Source organism: Diabrotica virgifera, chromosome 4, assembly GCF_917563875.1.
Source record: "Diabrotica virgifera virgifera chromosome 4, PGI_DIABVI_V3a".
Taxonomy (NCBI): Eukaryota; Metazoa; Arthropoda; class Insecta; order Coleoptera; family Chrysomelidae; genus Diabrotica; species Diabrotica virgifera.
The window spans coordinates 30839822-30857474 of NC_065446.1; the positions used below are offsets into that span (position 1 = coordinate 30839822).

At 32.3% G+C, this 17653-nt stretch overlaps 2 protein-coding genes across 2 annotated transcripts in view; one reads left to right on the top strand and one right to left on the bottom strand.

The window, feature by feature from the left end:
* Nucleotides 1–14899: 14899 nt before the first annotated feature.
* On the bottom strand, nt 14900–15747 carry LOC114335836 (rRNA-processing protein FCF1 homolog). The gene is made up of 2 exons (XM_028286126.2): nt 15624–15747; nt 14900–15564 (listed from the first exon to the last, which is right to left on the bottom strand). Exons 1-2 carry the CDS (start codon nt 15624–15626, stop codon nt 14959–14961), a joined length of 609 nt encoding a protein of 202 aa, XP_028141927.1. The 5' UTR covers nt 15627–15747; the 3' UTR covers nt 14900–14958.
* Nucleotides 15748–15805: 58 nt separating this feature from the next.
* Nucleotides 15806–17653, top strand: part of LOC114335835 (CCR4-NOT transcription complex subunit 10) — a 67357-nt gene continuing 65509 nt past the window's right edge. Inside the window, exons 1-2 of the mRNA XM_028286124.2 lie at nt 15806–16001; nt 16061–16217. Coding sequence (XP_028141925.2) covers nt 15919–16001; nt 16061–16217 — 240 coding nt within the window. The 5' untranslated portion in view covers nt 15806–15918. The remainder of the gene's footprint in view (nt 16002–16060; nt 16218–17653) is intronic.

A 17653-nucleotide genomic window follows, 5' to 3' on the forward strand; every position in this document is an offset into this window, starting at 1 on the left:
ATTACTGAATAGAGAATTGAAGAACCTTTCAAATGAGCTACAACACGGCCCCTATTCTCATTTAAAAAAATCATCGATTACGTCATCACGCCCAGACGGATGAGTCACTAGTATACTATATATGCCACAATATCATAACTTAAAAATAAAAATCGACCTGTTTCGGGTTTTTTCCTTAAAGTCGCCGGTTTACGAAATAACGAATTTATTCCTTTCATTTGCACCATACTGTATACACATTACACATGCAACGGTGGAAAATAGTGGAAAATATTAGAAATTAAAAAACAAAGGAGTTTTGAATACTGTATTGCAAAAGACTCTTCGGGATTTCATCAATCGATGTTTAAAGAATATCTACCTACCTTGGCAGCATTCAAATTTTAAGTTTTTCACATAGTTTTTGAAGGTTAAAAATGGCCGATTTCGCAATTTTTCAATTTTTAATCGCTTATGTCCTATCAACTTTAGATAAAAGTCACTAAAGACCTTTTCTGTTTGGAATGATCCAAAAAACCTAAGAAAAACTTTGTTCCATGCAAAAAAAATAATCTAAAAAAAAACAAAAAAAAACGTTTAAAAAATTTTGGCTCATTTTTGGTCCTGGCAACATGCAAATTTGTTAAAAGGGGTCCTTTTTGAGTAAGATTGTGCAAAAAATCCGAATCAGAATATTTTTCCTAGCGGATGCGCAGTGGTTTTCTGGACTAATATGAGTTTTTAAGTCCCGAAAATAGATGTTTTCGCATTATTCAGATTTTAAATCGCTTATAACTCGAAAACTATCAACTTTTGAGAAAACTGAGACGAGACCTTTTTATTTGAATAATTAAAAAAATATATTTTCGAAGAAAAAAAAGGTAATCTTTTGAATTTGTTTAAAAAAATTGTTTAAACAAGTTCTGCCCAAAACTTTCGACCGGTGCCCTTCTGATTTGTGTAAAGGGGATATTTTTCAACAGAAATCCGCAAAGAAACCGAATCAGAAATTTTTTCAAACGGGAGCTGCCTCACCACGTGGACTAAAATAAAATATAAGTACCTTAAACACAATAAATCTGTAGATGATCAGGATGTAATATGTAGCTATGATTTACAACCCTTGAGTTTAAACAATGTAACAAACTCTGAACAATGTAACTAAATAATAAATTATTATGCTTCCTATATCTCTCCTATCTGCGGGAATATTTTAACAAACTATCCGTGCTTGTGCCAAGATGTAAATTTACTGATTTGGATTCATTCGAATCGACATTCGTATGACATCGTCATTTTAACCTGGTATATAAAATGATTTTATTCCATCTCCTGACATTGCCCATAATCATAATATAGCCCCCGAGTAATTATTTTAAACTGTTTGTCCTTTGTCTAGTGTATGTTATTCGCAGTGGCGGATTCAGGGGAGGGGCGATTGGCCCCCCTCTCAAACCAAGTTATATACGCTCTGAGCTTCGCTGGTGGCGCTCTTAGCGGATTACTAATTCAACTTTCACCGGTAATTTTTAAATTTATTATTTAATTGTTATCGCTTAATATTTACAACGCAAAAAAGTAATTAAATTGTAATCGATTTTTTTAAGATTTTGCTAATCGTTTTGACGTTCTATTGATAAAATATGAATTTATTACTTCGGATACTTTCACAATTATCGTGTAGATGGCGCCAAGATTAATATATTAATTTATAATTACATATATTACGGAACATTAAAAAAACTTAAATTCAGTATTTAAAACGTAAGTATATTTAAGGTAAAACTATATACCACAGCTTTGAACAACTAATATTAATGTTAATATTAATATAATTAATGTTTTTAATTTTAATTTTAAATTAATCACTTCGACATTTATGTCAAATTTCCGGTAAACGTTTACAGACTTGCCACTATTGGCGCTCGCGAATTTGTAAATGTCCCCTCTACGTACGAGCTCACAGCGTATAGAAAGATTATGAAACCATTAATTTATTCATTTATTTTTCATAGAAATTTAGCCAATCGCCCCACCCCCCTCTTGACGATGCTAGATCGGCAACTGGTTATTCGTATAATTTTTTATGTAAATGTTTATGACATTCCGGGATGTGCTGGATAGCCTCCTTTTTTGATGAAATGTCGCTTCCCTGAAGATGGTTTGAGAGCGAAATACTTGGCAAGATTTAATAAATAACTATATCTCCCTTTTATTTGTATAATAAAAAAAAATTTAGACTAGTAGAAACATCATCTCTTATCGAACCTTAAAACTGATTGAACAGCCTATTATAAAGGAGATAACCATTTTTTTTATAAAAATGTATACCATTTTTATTCAGTTGCAATGCGAAAGCAAAACAATCTTATTCTTCACTTAGAACAGAGAGCGCAGTCCAGCACTCTGAATCGACGATTTTCGACTCTTATTGGAGTCATCATCGGAGAGGCGTAGGCCTGCTGCTCTCTGCTCGAAGTGAGCCAACCATGAAAGTTTATCCCCACATTGCAACTGACGTGTATGGAGTAGGTGACTAGCGTCATCTGGCAACTGAAAGGTAAAGTTTTCAATCCTAATAGCAACATTAATACCTAATATTGAAAAATATTAAAAATATTACTAAAAGATTTTTAAATTGAAATCTTATTGGTCCATTTCCCTGGTAACACCTCCATGGCTTCTAAAATTTGTAAGCCAGATGGATGCTGCAGTGAAGACAAGAGGGAATTCTAAAAAGTTGCAATTCACAACCCAGGCAAAGTTCCAACGGAAAATGGACCTAGTTACTCTATAGAAGTAATACTAATATAAAATAAAAATGTATACCATTTTTATTCAGTTGCAATGCGAATAAAAAACAATCTTATTCTTCACTTAGAGCAGGGAGCGCAGTCCACCCATTTTTTTTTTATTCAAATGCACTTCTAGGGAACAATGATCTCGCATTCTGCATTGGATAGTAGCAGTAGTATGTTTCAAAACCTGTATCCCATTAGTTCGTCTCTTAATTTGCTAATTTTTAAATTTTGGGTATACCCAATCTACCTACCCAATTATTTTTCTTTTCTTGTCTTTCCTCTAATATGTAGATAACTGAGGCATGTTTCTTCTTAGATAGTAGTAACAGGTTTTGTGAGCTATTTTTAATCAAACTCTTCTTTGGAGGGTAATACTCTATACAATAAAACAATAAAAAAATTTAATACAACAGAAGTTTATGGTTAATATGTAAATATGTCATAAAGTCTCAGTCATCATCATCATAAGTGGCTCGACAATCCGTTGTGGATATTGGCCTGATCGCAAATAAGTCTCCATTCCTGTCGATTCCTGGCAACTTCCCTCCATCTTCTGACCCTCAGAATCTTTAGGTCTTCTTCCACATTCATCTTCTTCGTGGTCGTCTTCTACTTCTTGTGCCCTGCTCTGGTCTTAAAAATGTTAATCTCTTCGTGTATTCGTGATCTGACATCCTAGCAATGTGTCCAGCCCAAAGTATCTGCACTTTAACGAATTTTACAATATCTGGATCGGTGTATGACTAATATAGTTCAAACTTGTATCTTCGACGCCGTAGCCCATTTTTATTTACAGCCCCAAAAATCTTTCTAACAATTTTTCTCTCAAAAATACCAAGAAGTCTTGTATCATTTTGAGATAAGGTCCACGTTTCAGCCCCATATATCAAAACCGGTCTTATTAAGAAAAGACACGCCAGCGCGTCCCTCTGTCCTAGACCATTATTTATGTCAAGGAAAGTAGTTTTCTCCTTCAATTCTAACACACGAGATTATGTTTTGCATTGTTAGTAAGGTCAACTTAACTAACTTAGGTGGGATCCCAAAATCTATCATTGGCTGCTTTGAAGTCGACGAAGATATGGTGTGTATATTGTTGTGCTCTACTTTATCTCTTTATTTTGATTGATTAGCAAATTCCTAATTTAATTAATTATTCAATTACTTTAATCACTGCTTATGTAAAACAAAACTAAATTCAAATTAAGTATTCAAATAAATTTTATTCTCAGGGCTAATTTTGTATTTGATACAATTCCTATGATTTGTGGCTCCTAGTATTTCTAGTTGCTTACTTCTGCCAGGATGGAACAGGGAAATTAAAAACATTCAATATCATATAAACATATGTTACATATGATTTAAAAAATACTAAATTTAACTTTGTTGCAACAATTTCTTACTTAATAAATCAAACTTTAATTCTAATATCTCTTTGTTTTAACAAAAAAAAATTATTTAAATAAATTATTATTTTCTCATACTAAATTTAATAAAATTTACTTTTATTCATTTGAATTGAATTCTTAAATTTGAAATGACTAACTGTGTTATAGTAATGTTCAATAAACAAATAAGCAAATATGGTTTTGATATAAACAAATTCTTTCCATTCCGACAAATGATTTGACTAACCTTTTTGTTTCTTAACTTCCTCTTTTTGTGGATTGCGTGGTTCTCGATTCTCCCAACGTACTCTCTGGATGTTGCGACAAAGTCCCTCTCGTCGAAACTGCTTCCAAAACAACACACAGGAACTTGCTCAAATTCTCTTACTCAATTTTCTCCTTGCTCGATATCTTGTGCAAATAGATATCAATCAGCTACTCGTTCTAGACAAAACAAAGGAATCTCCCTCGGACCAGAAAAATTAACTTTTCAACCGATCGACAATTTGGTTTCAACTTGATTCTGCTCGCAAAGGCCGATCACACCACTTTACACTGATTTCTCACTTTTGAAAACTCGACTGCTCTCTTCAGATATCCATTATACAGTGCCCTCTCTTCTCTCGCAAATTCAGACTCCAACTTACTTATCCCTTCTACCGATCTTTTCCACCCAATCAAAAACACGCCTCTCTCAAAACCTTTCATACCCATTTCTTAAGAACCAAATATTTTTCTATATAACTTTCCAATTTGTCAAATTTTAAGAAATATCATAATTAGTTTTTTCCTACATACTACTTTTACTTCTAAAAACTAAAACAAAGTGTTTACCATCATTAAACCTTCCCGGAAACATTTTAAAAACATTATTGTTCTCGCCAAACGATATGTCCACTTTCTAATCCCGAATTGTTTGTTAGTGTAGCAATTCACTTCGTCGAATCATTACCACTAATCGTTTTCACTTTCCCGAAACACTGTTTAATAGCTAAATTAGATTGGGATGAGAATCTATGATCTTATGGTCTTTGATATAAATTAGTTTTCTTTTTAAATGATGAACTATAATGTTTTTTTGAATTAAAAAAAAAACAATTCCACAACAATATAGATATGTTATATTCTAGTGACTTTTCTAGAATCTGCCTATGTGCTTGAATTTGATGTATAGTTGACTTTCCAGCAGTACCTAAATCCGCATTGATATTGCTCAACAAGATTCTTTGTAAAATGTTTAAGTATCTCAAACAATACATTGCCGAAGATTTTATAAACAGATGCTAACAGAGTAATGCCTCTGTAGTTCTCACAATCCAGTTGATCACCCTATAAAGTCTCAATAAAAGTATAAAAAAGAATGTATGTATATTTAAAGGTACCCAAGCACAATACGTCAAAACCGTGAAGCTGACATCTACTGCTTTATTATATTTTTATAACCTTTTCAGAAAACAATAAGCACAACATCTAAACAAAATATTCCAGATAGGTTGTATACCAGAAGGTTGAACTTCCTAAATATTTGGTAGAAAGAAAAAAATTACTTTTATGTACCTACCTAGTTCTACTGAAAGTATAGTATTACTGAAATTACATCTGGCCTTAACTTTTTCCAACAAATTTCCGCCTCTTACGGTTGTTATAGATTAAGAAATATATCTTATTTTGCCAAACCAAGTTTCACCTAATGTATATTATAAAAATTATTCTGCTCTTCCTTAAGTGTAAGAATTTGGTCAGAAATGCCAAAATCAATTATTGATGAACTTGATCAGCAAATGATAAAAAGCAAATTTCATGTTGGAAATTTAGAAAAGTATTATACTTTTCCACGAGGAAAATAAAATTCCTGTAGCTGGCTGTATACCATAAATCACAAAAAATGCAAGATCCTTTGTAAAAGGTATATTTAAAAGACCCCAATAAGGGTTACATAACAAAACAAAACGTTTTCGGATTAATAGGTAATCCACCATCAGTGTTAAGCCAATAGCATGCATGCGTGAGCCACCAAAAAGTTATGGGTAAGAACCCTTTAAAAGTTACAAGATCTTAAATGATACTACCGTAAAATGGGGCGAATAGGAACAGTGGGGTGAATAGGAACAAAACTTCACTAAACAATTACAGCTGGTTCCTAAAAAAACTGATACGACTCTTAAAGCGTATTTTGTAGAAAATTGAGCAGTGTATTTTGAAGGATAAATACTTATTATTTACATACTGTCACTGTCACTGCTAAATCTTAAAATTTGTCAGATAACTTATTCTGTTTAACCTCAAAAAATGGCTCTACATGCTAGCAAAGAACTAAAAGCAAGAACTGTAACGAAATTAGAAGATGGTTGGTCACTATCTGCCGTAGCGAACCATTTTAACGTAAGCAAAACAATCGTTTTTAATATTAATAAAATATGGAAAGAACAAGAAACTCTCTAAAGAAAGCAAGGATCTGGAAGAACAAAAATATCTACCGCTCATAAAGATCGTACGCTTTTGGAGAGATTAGAAGAGAACCCTTTTGAAGATGCGAAAACTGCAAGAATCATGTCACAGTTTCCGGGAAGAAAGACAACAACTTGGGGCAGAATTAAAGCATCTTAGGTACCGAACTGCAGCAAAAATTACTTGTTTATAAATAATTATTACAATTTTTACTTTTTTTTACTTAATAATTATTACAATTTATGAATTAACATATTATGTAGGTAATCAGTTGTTTGTTTGTTTATTTTATTATTTGTCTGTCATAATAAATATAATGTACCTAATGTCAGAAAAATCAAGTACACTGCTCAAAATGATCAAATCTTACTATACCCTATTCCACGAACGTACGCCTGTTTTGGATTACTTCGACAACGAATATTTTACTGTGGAAAATAAGAAGAACGAAAGTAAATTGCAAATTACATTGTTGTTTATTGGAATAATTATTAGCGCCATTTACTTTCGTACTTCTTATGTTGCACAGTAGAATACCTATTCGTTGTCGAAGTAATCCAAAACAGGCGTATGTTCGTGGAATGGCCCATATCAGTCGTATCAGTTTTTTTAGGAACCAGCTGTTCAATAATCTTCCTAAACATATACATTACTTTCGTTGGGCTATTTAAATTTTTTCAAGTTGGCTAACGTGATATGGCTTTAGGAAATTTAGGTTTGTGTTGTTGGCGTCACTGGTTCCTATGTTCTCGGAGTGCAAACAAAGTCGTTAATTTTGAGGATATTTCTCATCCTAAAAAACTTTCTCAGCAAGTACAAAATGTCAAAATAGATTGAAGAGTATTGTTTTTTTTTTGTTTATTCTAACCTTTACAACAATATAACATGATGGTATTAGGTACTGTCCACGTCATGAATTTGAGATATTTGGGGTGGATAGGAACATATTATTTACCGTGTTGCCATTCACCCCACATATTAGAAATTGCTTTTTTATCTAATATCTCCATGGAGTAAGACCAAACGAAACAATATCTCATCTAACCACAAATTATACATAATATATTGATCCACACAAAGAGAATAGAAAAAACCACGCCTTGCAAAACGTGTTTCTACGGTTAGCTATCGTCTCCAATCCAATACAAACTTCTACCAGGGTTCTCAACCACGCGTGGTATTATTGAATACAATTTTTCCAATTATTATGGGCACTAATTATCAGCATCCCGCTCGAAGGACCAAATGTGGATTCCGTAAATTTGAAATAAATATTTATACGGTTTTCTGCAATCATCAGAACTGTTGTGCAAAAAGTTTAAATGTATGCCAAGACGCAACAAGGCCCATGAAGATTATGTGGCGCAAAATAGTTGAGGAATGAAAAACAGGACCAGGCAGGAATGAATTCACAATAGCTAAAGACAAGTTTCCTAGACTATTAAAGAAACTGGTTAATAGTCTTTCAGAGAAAAATGCCAAATTAGAGTTTCAAGATTTTTCATTTCAAGAATATATTTTTCCAACAATACAAACTTTATATTTATTTGTTTATGTTACTTTACACCTTATGACACTTTTTACTTGTTTTTTTTTTGCCCCTACAGATGTACGAATAGGAACACAATAGTTTTTAATACAGGTGTTCCAATTCACCCTACTTGGTGGGATGAATAGAAACACCAGCTTGATTTTTTTGTGATTAAAGTATTAACTTTTTAATTTATTAACATCTAAATATCAAAAGAGAAAGGTAAGACCCAAATAACAATGCATAAGTTTTATGTTTGCAATATGTGTTGGTGACATCTTTTTCAGTTGAAAGTTGAAAACCGTTCCTATTCGCCCCATTTTACGGTACATATTTTTAATAAAACAGAAGGTTGTTGCAAATATTCCTGGATATAACCCAGGGCAACATAGGACTCTAACCCACGTTGGATGTGATATGCAAGGAATGAATCTCATATATTGAAAATTGAGTGTCAACTGGTATAGTATTACTGAAATAGGTTCAGTTGACACTAAATTTTCAATATTTGAGGTTCATTCCTTGCATACCACATCCACGTGGGTTAGAGTCCTGTGTTGCCCTGGTTTATATCCAGGAATATTTGCAACATCCTTCTGTTTCATTAAAAATATGTAGTATCATTTAAGATCTTGTAACTTTTAAAGGGTTCTTACCCATAACTTTTTGGTGGCTCACGCATGCATGCTATTGGCTTAACACTGATGATGGATTACTTCTTAATCCGAAAACGTTTTGTTTTGTGATGTAACCCTTATTGGGGTCTTTTAAATATACCTTTTACAAAGGATCTTGTATTTTTTATTAAACTTTTATAAAAATTATGGACTTCTATGACATATAATTAAAGTGGAATAAGAAATTGATGATTATTCATTAAATAAAAGATTAAGCCAAGTTTAAGTGTGTACATTATTTAATACTGTCATTCCTTAAATTTGTACTAATTCTATACACAAATGCGGAAACATTGGAATTTATCAAGACACCTGTCTTCTAGCTCTACACCGGAATCAAGTATTTGGTACCAATCTTAGTAGACTTCTAAAAGTTGAAAGTTTTCTACATACTTTCATTTAATAAAATCACACAGGCAAACTTCTTATATTTTTACAACTATTGATATGAATGATATTTGGTCGATAGACATGTCAGACGAATGTTGTTATGTTCAGCACATACTGAGTTTATAAAAGTATGGTGTATTCTTTGATATCTTAAAAATGCTCTTTTATTGTATATGTTGATCAAGTGTCCTAATTGAGGCCATGAGAGTCAGAGTGGCCTAACTGATAAAAATATTACTTTACATAATCAAAGAAAACGATCCGAGCTATCAATGTCCAATTGTTTTAGTAATTGTATGTTGACCAATAATTATTCTTGGTCAACATACAATTACTAAAACAATCGATGCAACATTGATAGCTTCTGATCATTTTCTTTGATTATGTAAAGTATTGTTCTTATCAGTTAAGCCACTCGGGCTCTCATGGCCTCAATTATAAGAGACAAATTTTAAAACTTTGAGCAAATCAGTTTTAAAGCATTTCATAAATATTACAAAGTTTTCAAATACATAGTAAAATCAGGTGATAATGATCAGAGTATTTTAAGAAAACAATTTAATTTCAAGGTATTGCAATTTATTAGCAACAGTCCTAAATTATTTAAATGGCCTAATATTTAATACTATTAAACTGTATTAAAGGTGTAAAGGGGTAGCAGAATAGTTTCGTTTTTAATGTATGCCGTTAAGCAGTGAAGATTACATTATTGTTGTTAATTGTTATATTATAATTGTTGTATACCAGTTAAAAAGTAATATAAGTTTTTTTTCGTAATTACTTCTGCAGTTTTATTTAATGTGTTATCTTTTCATCATCATCATCATCCTACAGACTTGGACAAATATGCACTTAGGTATCATATTTTATGCAAGTAATACACTTTTAGCATATTTTTATATACTTAACTCGAATTAAAATGCTTTAAAATCTTTAAAGTAATAAATAGCAAAATACTGTATGACTCGTACACACTTCTATATAAGTCAAAAAGGCACCAGGTGTATGTTTCCAAAAACTGATAGTAAAGCAGATAAAACATTAATTATTAAAAATCAGCTACAGTATGAAAAATGAAAGAATACCCACGAGCGAACATATAAAACATGCTGTATTTTTCTGTCACTGTGTCACACAAAAAATTGGCCAGCGCAAGTACATGTAATAATTATTGTTACATGTACTTGCACTGGACAATTTTCTTTGTGACACAGTGACAGGAAAATACAGCGTGTTTTGTATGTTTGTTCATGGGTATTCTTTCATTTTTCTGACTGTAAGTACTTTCAGCATATCAAAATGCCATCATCAGAGCTTCGTCTTATAGGTATAAACACCTCATTGAAGAGAAATTGTTGACAAACAACATATTGAATTTAAAATTGATTCAGGCTAGGCCCCTGTTGGGTAAAAACCCTTAAAAATATATATCACATCAATGTGTTTCAAGACAATATGGCTACCGCACTGTAGCCAGTGTGGTAGCCATATTGTCTTTAAACACATCGATGCCATATTAGGTAGTCATATTGTCTTTAAACACATTGATGTGATATATATTTTTAAGGGTTTTTACCCAAGATCAGAGGCCTTAGCTGATTTTAAATAAATGCTTTACACACTATCAGTTTTTGAAAACATACACCTGTTGCCGTTTTGACTTTTTAACACATTAACTGCCACATCAAAATTTTTTGTTTTTGCCTTCCGGCTCCACGTTTAGAATCTCAATGTTAATGTGAATTATATTTAACTCACTGAGCGACTGAGCCAAACAAGGCGTGAGTTAAATACAACTCACGTGGCATTATATGTGTTAAGTAATGCCTGCAGTTGAATAGAATCCATTTAAATATCCTTGGTGTTTTACAATAGTTAAAAATCACTTTAATAACAGAGAGAGATACGATTATTCGTAGGTTGAATGAAAATAAATAGTATTGGTAAATCTTCTGCATTTCACACTATAACAATATTATAATTTCTGAAGCTGACGATGCTCTGGTTTCACCTGACTCTCATCATCCTCCTCTGTTAACATCATTGCAGCTTAGTGTTTTTGATAGGTCAATTTCTGGTAACGAATATTATTATGATTTCCGTAATGCAAACTTTCCAGCAATTCACCAATGTCTAGAATATATAGAATGGGATAACCTGTTTCGTGGTAGAGATCTTTCTGACATGATCGCTATGTTTTATGACATTATTTATTCTCTCATTGAACATTTCACTCCAGTTAAATATTTTAGTACTAAGAAATTTCCTTGTTGGTATTCTTCTGAGCTTAAGCAATTGTTAAAGGATAAAATAAAAGCTCATAAAATTTATAAAACCTTAAAGACTCCTGAAAGCTATGCTGATTTTTGTCATCTGAGAACAAATTGTAAAAATCTATCTAAATGCTGTTATGACAATTACATCCGTTTCACCGAATTTTCTATACAAAATAACGCAAGGCATTTTTGGAAATTTGTAGGTAGCAAGCGTGAAAACAATTGTATACCTGACTCAATGACCCTGAATGACTCTGTAGCTTCATGTGGCAATGATATTGCCAACTTATTTGTAGATCACTTTTCATCAGTTTATAGTGATATTACTTTAAATTGCAATGTTGACCATATTCAGTCTCAACTCAATATCTCATCATATCGTATCCAGATTTCCAAAATTTACGAAAAGCTTTCATCATTAAGTGTCAACAAGGGTCCTGGGCCTGATGGTATACCACCTAATTTTCTTAAGGAATTCAGTTTTGTACTATCGCGACCTTTGTTTCATATATTTAATAAATCTTTGGATGTAGGTCAGTTTCCAAACTTTTGGAAACTTTCTTATGTCACACCCAGTGGTGTCATGGCAAAATTAGCAGTGCGGGAACGCAGTGCCGGAACGCACTGCTAATTTTTGTTTACAAAACCTAAATTCTCTATTATTTTTTTTCTTTTCTTAACCAGTGCGGGAACGGCGTTCCCACGCGTTCCCACACCATGACACCACTGGTCACACCAATATATAAATCTGGTAATAAATCTAATATTAGTAATTACCGCCCTATATCTATTCTTAGTGTTATACCAAAGGTGTTTGAGAGTATTATAACTGATTTCCTCACCTTCGATAGCTCCGGGATCCTAAACTCTCAGCAATTTGGTTTTACTACAGGTAAGTCTGCTGAACTGAGTTTGTTGACCTATGTTGATTTTCTGTCTGAAGCCTTGGAGGAGGGACTTCAAGTTGATTCAATTTATACTGACTTTTCCAAGGCCTTTGACAGAGTAAATCATGAACTCCTGATTCAAAAGCTTAGCTCCTACGGCATAAGTGGACCTTTGTTGCAGTGGTTACAGAGTTATTTAACCGAAAGATTTCAACAAGTTCGAGTAAACCACTTTTACTCACAAACCTTTCCAGTTAAGTCAGGTGTACCACAGGGGTCCCATTTGGGTCCATTACTCTTTAATATATTTATTAATGATATTACCAACTGTTTTCACGATTGTAACGCCTTGCTATTTGCTGATGAGTTGAAGTGCTTTAAAGTTATAAAAAATCATTATGATGCTGCCATATTGCAATCAGAACTGAATAACCTCTCTGCATGGTGTTCACTTAACGGTATGAACCTTAATTCAATCAAATGTCATGTAATTAACTTTAACCGTACTCACCACCCAATATTATCAAACTATTACATTGATGGCCAATTGCTCAACACTGTTAATAGAATCAAGGACTTGGGGATTACACTGGAAAACTCTCTTTGTTTCAATTCTCACATCATCAATGTCATTCAAACATCTATGAAAATGCTGGGTTTTGTAAAAAGAACAACTCGTGATTTTACAAACATATCCAGTATTAGAGTTCTTTACTTCTCTTTGGTCAGGTCTCACCTTGAGTATTGCTCTTCAGTGTGGTTCCCACACTACTTGGTCTACATTAGGAAACTTGAACAAGTCCAAAATAGTTTCTTCCGTTACATTGCTTTTAAGCTTCATACCTATCAAGATTACGCTGTATGGCAGCATCAACTGCAGGTCCCTTCTCTTGCAAGCAGGAGAAAACAAAGGGACCTTTTGCTATTATTCAAGATCTTAAATGGTATATGCAGTTGTTCTCAACTACTTAATAAGATCGCACTGTTTGTACCACCTCGCACCACTAGACAAGTGCGAACATTTTATGTACCATTCCACAGGTTTAATTATTCACTTTTTTCATTCATACCCAGAGTCTTGAATTTAGCAAACTCCCTTTGCAATTTACAACTGTTCGACAACTCCATCAGTCGTTTTAAAAGAAATTTAGATGGGATCAATATTTGAGTGAAGCGTCTATAATTTGTTAACTTGGTTTTGTAATTTGTTAACTTGGTTTTATGATATTATTTCATAGTACATATTTACTTCTAATATTATATTTATATTTCTGTATGTCTGTTTTTTATATTATATTATGTTATTGTTTTTTTTTCTGTACACTATGCATTTTTGTAGAATTGGGCTTGCCCGTAAAAAAAATAAATAAATAAATAAATAATCCCTTTAATGACTTTATGAGATTCTTCTTTAAGTGTGGTCACCCAATCGGAAATTGGATATCATCATCACTATCTTTACTGTATTTACTGCTGCTCTGAAGGGTTCTTTAAACCAGTCCCTTAACCCGGCACCTGCCACGTGGGGTGCTACCAGCACCCCATAACACATTTTCATCAAATATTTGGTATTTCAAATTTGTTAACCGTCCTGTGCGTCATAGTAGCTTTCAATAATATTATATAGCATAGATCTGTTTGTGTTTGAAGTGGTTATTTAGTGTCATTCTGAAATTGTAGCTCTAAATTCGAATTGGGGTGTCATCATCTGGCAGTAAAAATTTTTTATGTTTTTGATAAACAGGTCAGATTTACATTTTTTTATTGTAATAACTGATCTAAATTATTAATATATTCTCTATACTCAATAAATTTTAATTTTCTTAGATATTTTACATCACTTCATTTATTATGGGTTGGTACTTGCTAATTTGCTTATAACACCTTTTTAATTTTATTTTTTAACTTTTATAATATATTAGTAGCTAATAAGTTAATAAAACATGTTTTTTTTTATATTCTTGTATAACTCAACACATTATTTTGTTTATAAACAAGTAGATCAGAGTCAATTTTTAAGGGGTGCTGTGAGCACCCCACGTGGCAGTTGATGCCTTGCAAAGCCACGTGGCAGGTGCCGGGTTAAATTCTTCAACCATGACACTCTCCTTCCTATAATCCTTCCTCATATCATTTCCTGTATTATCAGTATTGGCATTTCATATCACTGTTTCCTCATTACTTGTCCCAGATATTGTAACTTTCTTATTTCTATTGTGTTTATTATTTAGTATTCTTTGCCCATTTCTCACAATATTTCCGTGTTCATTTTCTTCTGTGCCCATGCTATTCTAAGCATCCTCCTGTAACACCACATTTCAAATGACTGTAGGGGCGGAGAAATACAAATCTGTTGTTGATAATTTTAGAAAGTACAGATAATATTCTACATTTTAGAAACATTAGAAGTTTAGAAGAAAGTTTAAATCTCAGTACTCGGGCACGATATAAATGAATCTACAAATAATGTCAGTATGAACAGCAAAATGTACAGAAACTGAACAATTAAAATTAAGTATCACTTATGATTAAAAAAGTTTAATAACAATAATTGTATTAACAGTTACAAAGATAAAATATATCATTTCGGAGCTCCATATGCATCTGGCATTCTTTCAATTGTATATTTATGCTGAGAAACATACATTATTGGAACTCCAGGTATTTTCCTAATTCTTCTCTTAAGGTCTTTATCGTTAGTCGCAACTATATAACATTTATGTTGAGTAACTCTTTGTACGAGACAATCATCAGCATAAGTTCCTTTGTGCATGCAATGTATTCTTTCGAAACGTGGATCTTTAATTATCCGAAGAGCTACTCTATACTTTTGGCCCAATTTTTCCAATTCTGCAAGCACACAGTCTGTAATGTATGGTATACATTTTGCATACAAGCAATCCATCATGTTCTGTATGATATCTAATTTGTTTTTGATTGAAAAGTTAATGAAATTTGTATCCACAAGGATGTGATATGGGGGGCCTAATTGTGTATTGTATTGGAAAAACAAAGCTGAACTTATCTGAGGTGCTTCATTTACTTTTACTTCATATGGATCCTCCGGTTTCTTTTTCTTTGAAGCTTGTCTTAAGGATTCTTTGATTCTGGGATCACTTAAACTAATCATTTTCTTCATCTTAGCAAAGCGCCTTTCCACAATCTTTCTGGTTTTCTTTGTTTTACCCTAAAACAAGAAAAGCATGTAAATTAATCTAGAAAAAATAGTTTCTTAAAAATATTTACCATTTTTCAAAAGTTAAGGTTCCTGGATTAAGGTTAAACTGTTTTTAGTATTCGTCATCTAACTTCACGCTTATTCATTCCATGTGTGCACCATAGATTTCTTATATGTCTATGGTCATAGATCAGCTGTTTAAAGACATGTGTAGAGCTTATGAAGCCCAAACAAAAAAGAAGAAAACAAGGAAAGGAAATACTTCTAGGTTAGAAGTAAAATGAAAATAATATAAAATTTGTTTGTACTGAACAAAATTTTATTGTATTTTATATTTAAGCATTTAAAAATAATAAACGTATAATGGCAGATCAAGAAAAGGGCCCTGATATTGTTTCTGATCACGATAAAGAAGTTGCACAAAATGCCTTGGCAGAATTTAAAAAGTATGTATTTTTAAAAAGTATAACAAAATACAATATTAATTCATAAACGTATATTTCAGAAAAAACTACACTGCTTGCTTTCAACTTATAAATAAGTTAGAAGATAGAAGCGGAGATTTAAAAGTAGTTCAAAATAGAGCTATAGTAGAATTTTTGAAAAATGATTTGAAGAAAACTGAAATAGTACAGAAAAATTTGACACAAATATGTAATCAGGTAAGCTATGTCTTCTGTCTTCTTCTTAGCGTTCTATCGACCATGTTTGGATAACTCTCCTAACTCCTTCCATCGATCTCTGTCCTGAGCAACATACTTCAAATTTATTCTGTTATTCTTTTTATATCACCTACCCATCTTATATATGAACACGAATGTGTAACCAAGTAAGGAATGTCTTCTTCTGAGCCTTCTATCTTCCACGTTTGGATATTGGCCTCTCCCAACTTCTTTCATCAATCTCTATCCTGAGCAACAGACTTCCAATTTGTTAAGTATATTTATTTATTTATCAACGGGCAATCACCCAATTAAAATACAGTATAAACCAGAGGCGTAGCTACCGCCGTATCAGCCGTATCAATTATACGGGGCCCCTGAATGTCGGAACACAGCGCGGCATATCGAAACAAAATTCCATTCAAAAAATTGAACAAAATATTCTACAATTATTTCCCTATTACAACGCTTTGAACAGTGTATAGTGTATATTGTTTTAAATGGATACTTTATCTATATAAACTATATTTATGTATAGGTACCTATCTATTTTCTGCCTGTCATCCTTTCTATAACTACAGAGCTTTTTTGTTTTTAAGCTACTTTATATTGTCTATTCACCGTTGGTTGTATGTGAAAAATTGTATAATGTATAATGCCAAATTGCAATATTTGTAATCGATTTACCTTTGAATATTTGAAACATTGAAACACTGTGTATTGTTTCCATATATTTTCGTGTAATCTGTTCTTTATCTATAAATTATATTTAGGTATATCTAAGTATTTGCCGGTCGCTCGCCGTTAAAGTACAGAGCTATTTTGTTTACGTTCATTTTCTATGTCCATTTACCCTTGGCTTGAAAAAACTAAATCTGTTTTAATACAACGAGTCTCAACAATTCAAATATGTTTTTCGACTTTGGTTTATTAGAGTTTATTAGGTCTATTATTATTATCTATATTTGGGTTTTATACGCAGAATTTATTAGTTTCTAAGGTTGTATTATGCAATTTGCAATTTATTTAAATTTTGCAATATACAGGGTGTTTCACTAATATTTGGAAATAATTCAACTGTAGATTCCTGGGCTCAAAATATTGAGATTTAATTTAAAAAGAAAAAACGAAAACTGGTATGTTTATTCAAGAGATGAATCGAGTTCATCAATTGCGAATTGCGAATTTCTAGTACCGATCATATGCGTCCGTTTGGGTAGGTCAACGGATATTTTATCGCATCATTTTTTTGTGTTTAATTTTGAAGCATTTTTGACACTAGATTATTAAATTATGAGGTATTCTAGTACTAAAAGTTACTCTTGCTTTAGATCGGTAAAATACACTGTTTTCTTTTAATTTTAAATTTTGTTCAAATTCAAAAAACGAAACATTTTCAAATAGATTTGTCTAGAAGACAGTGTATCCTACCGACT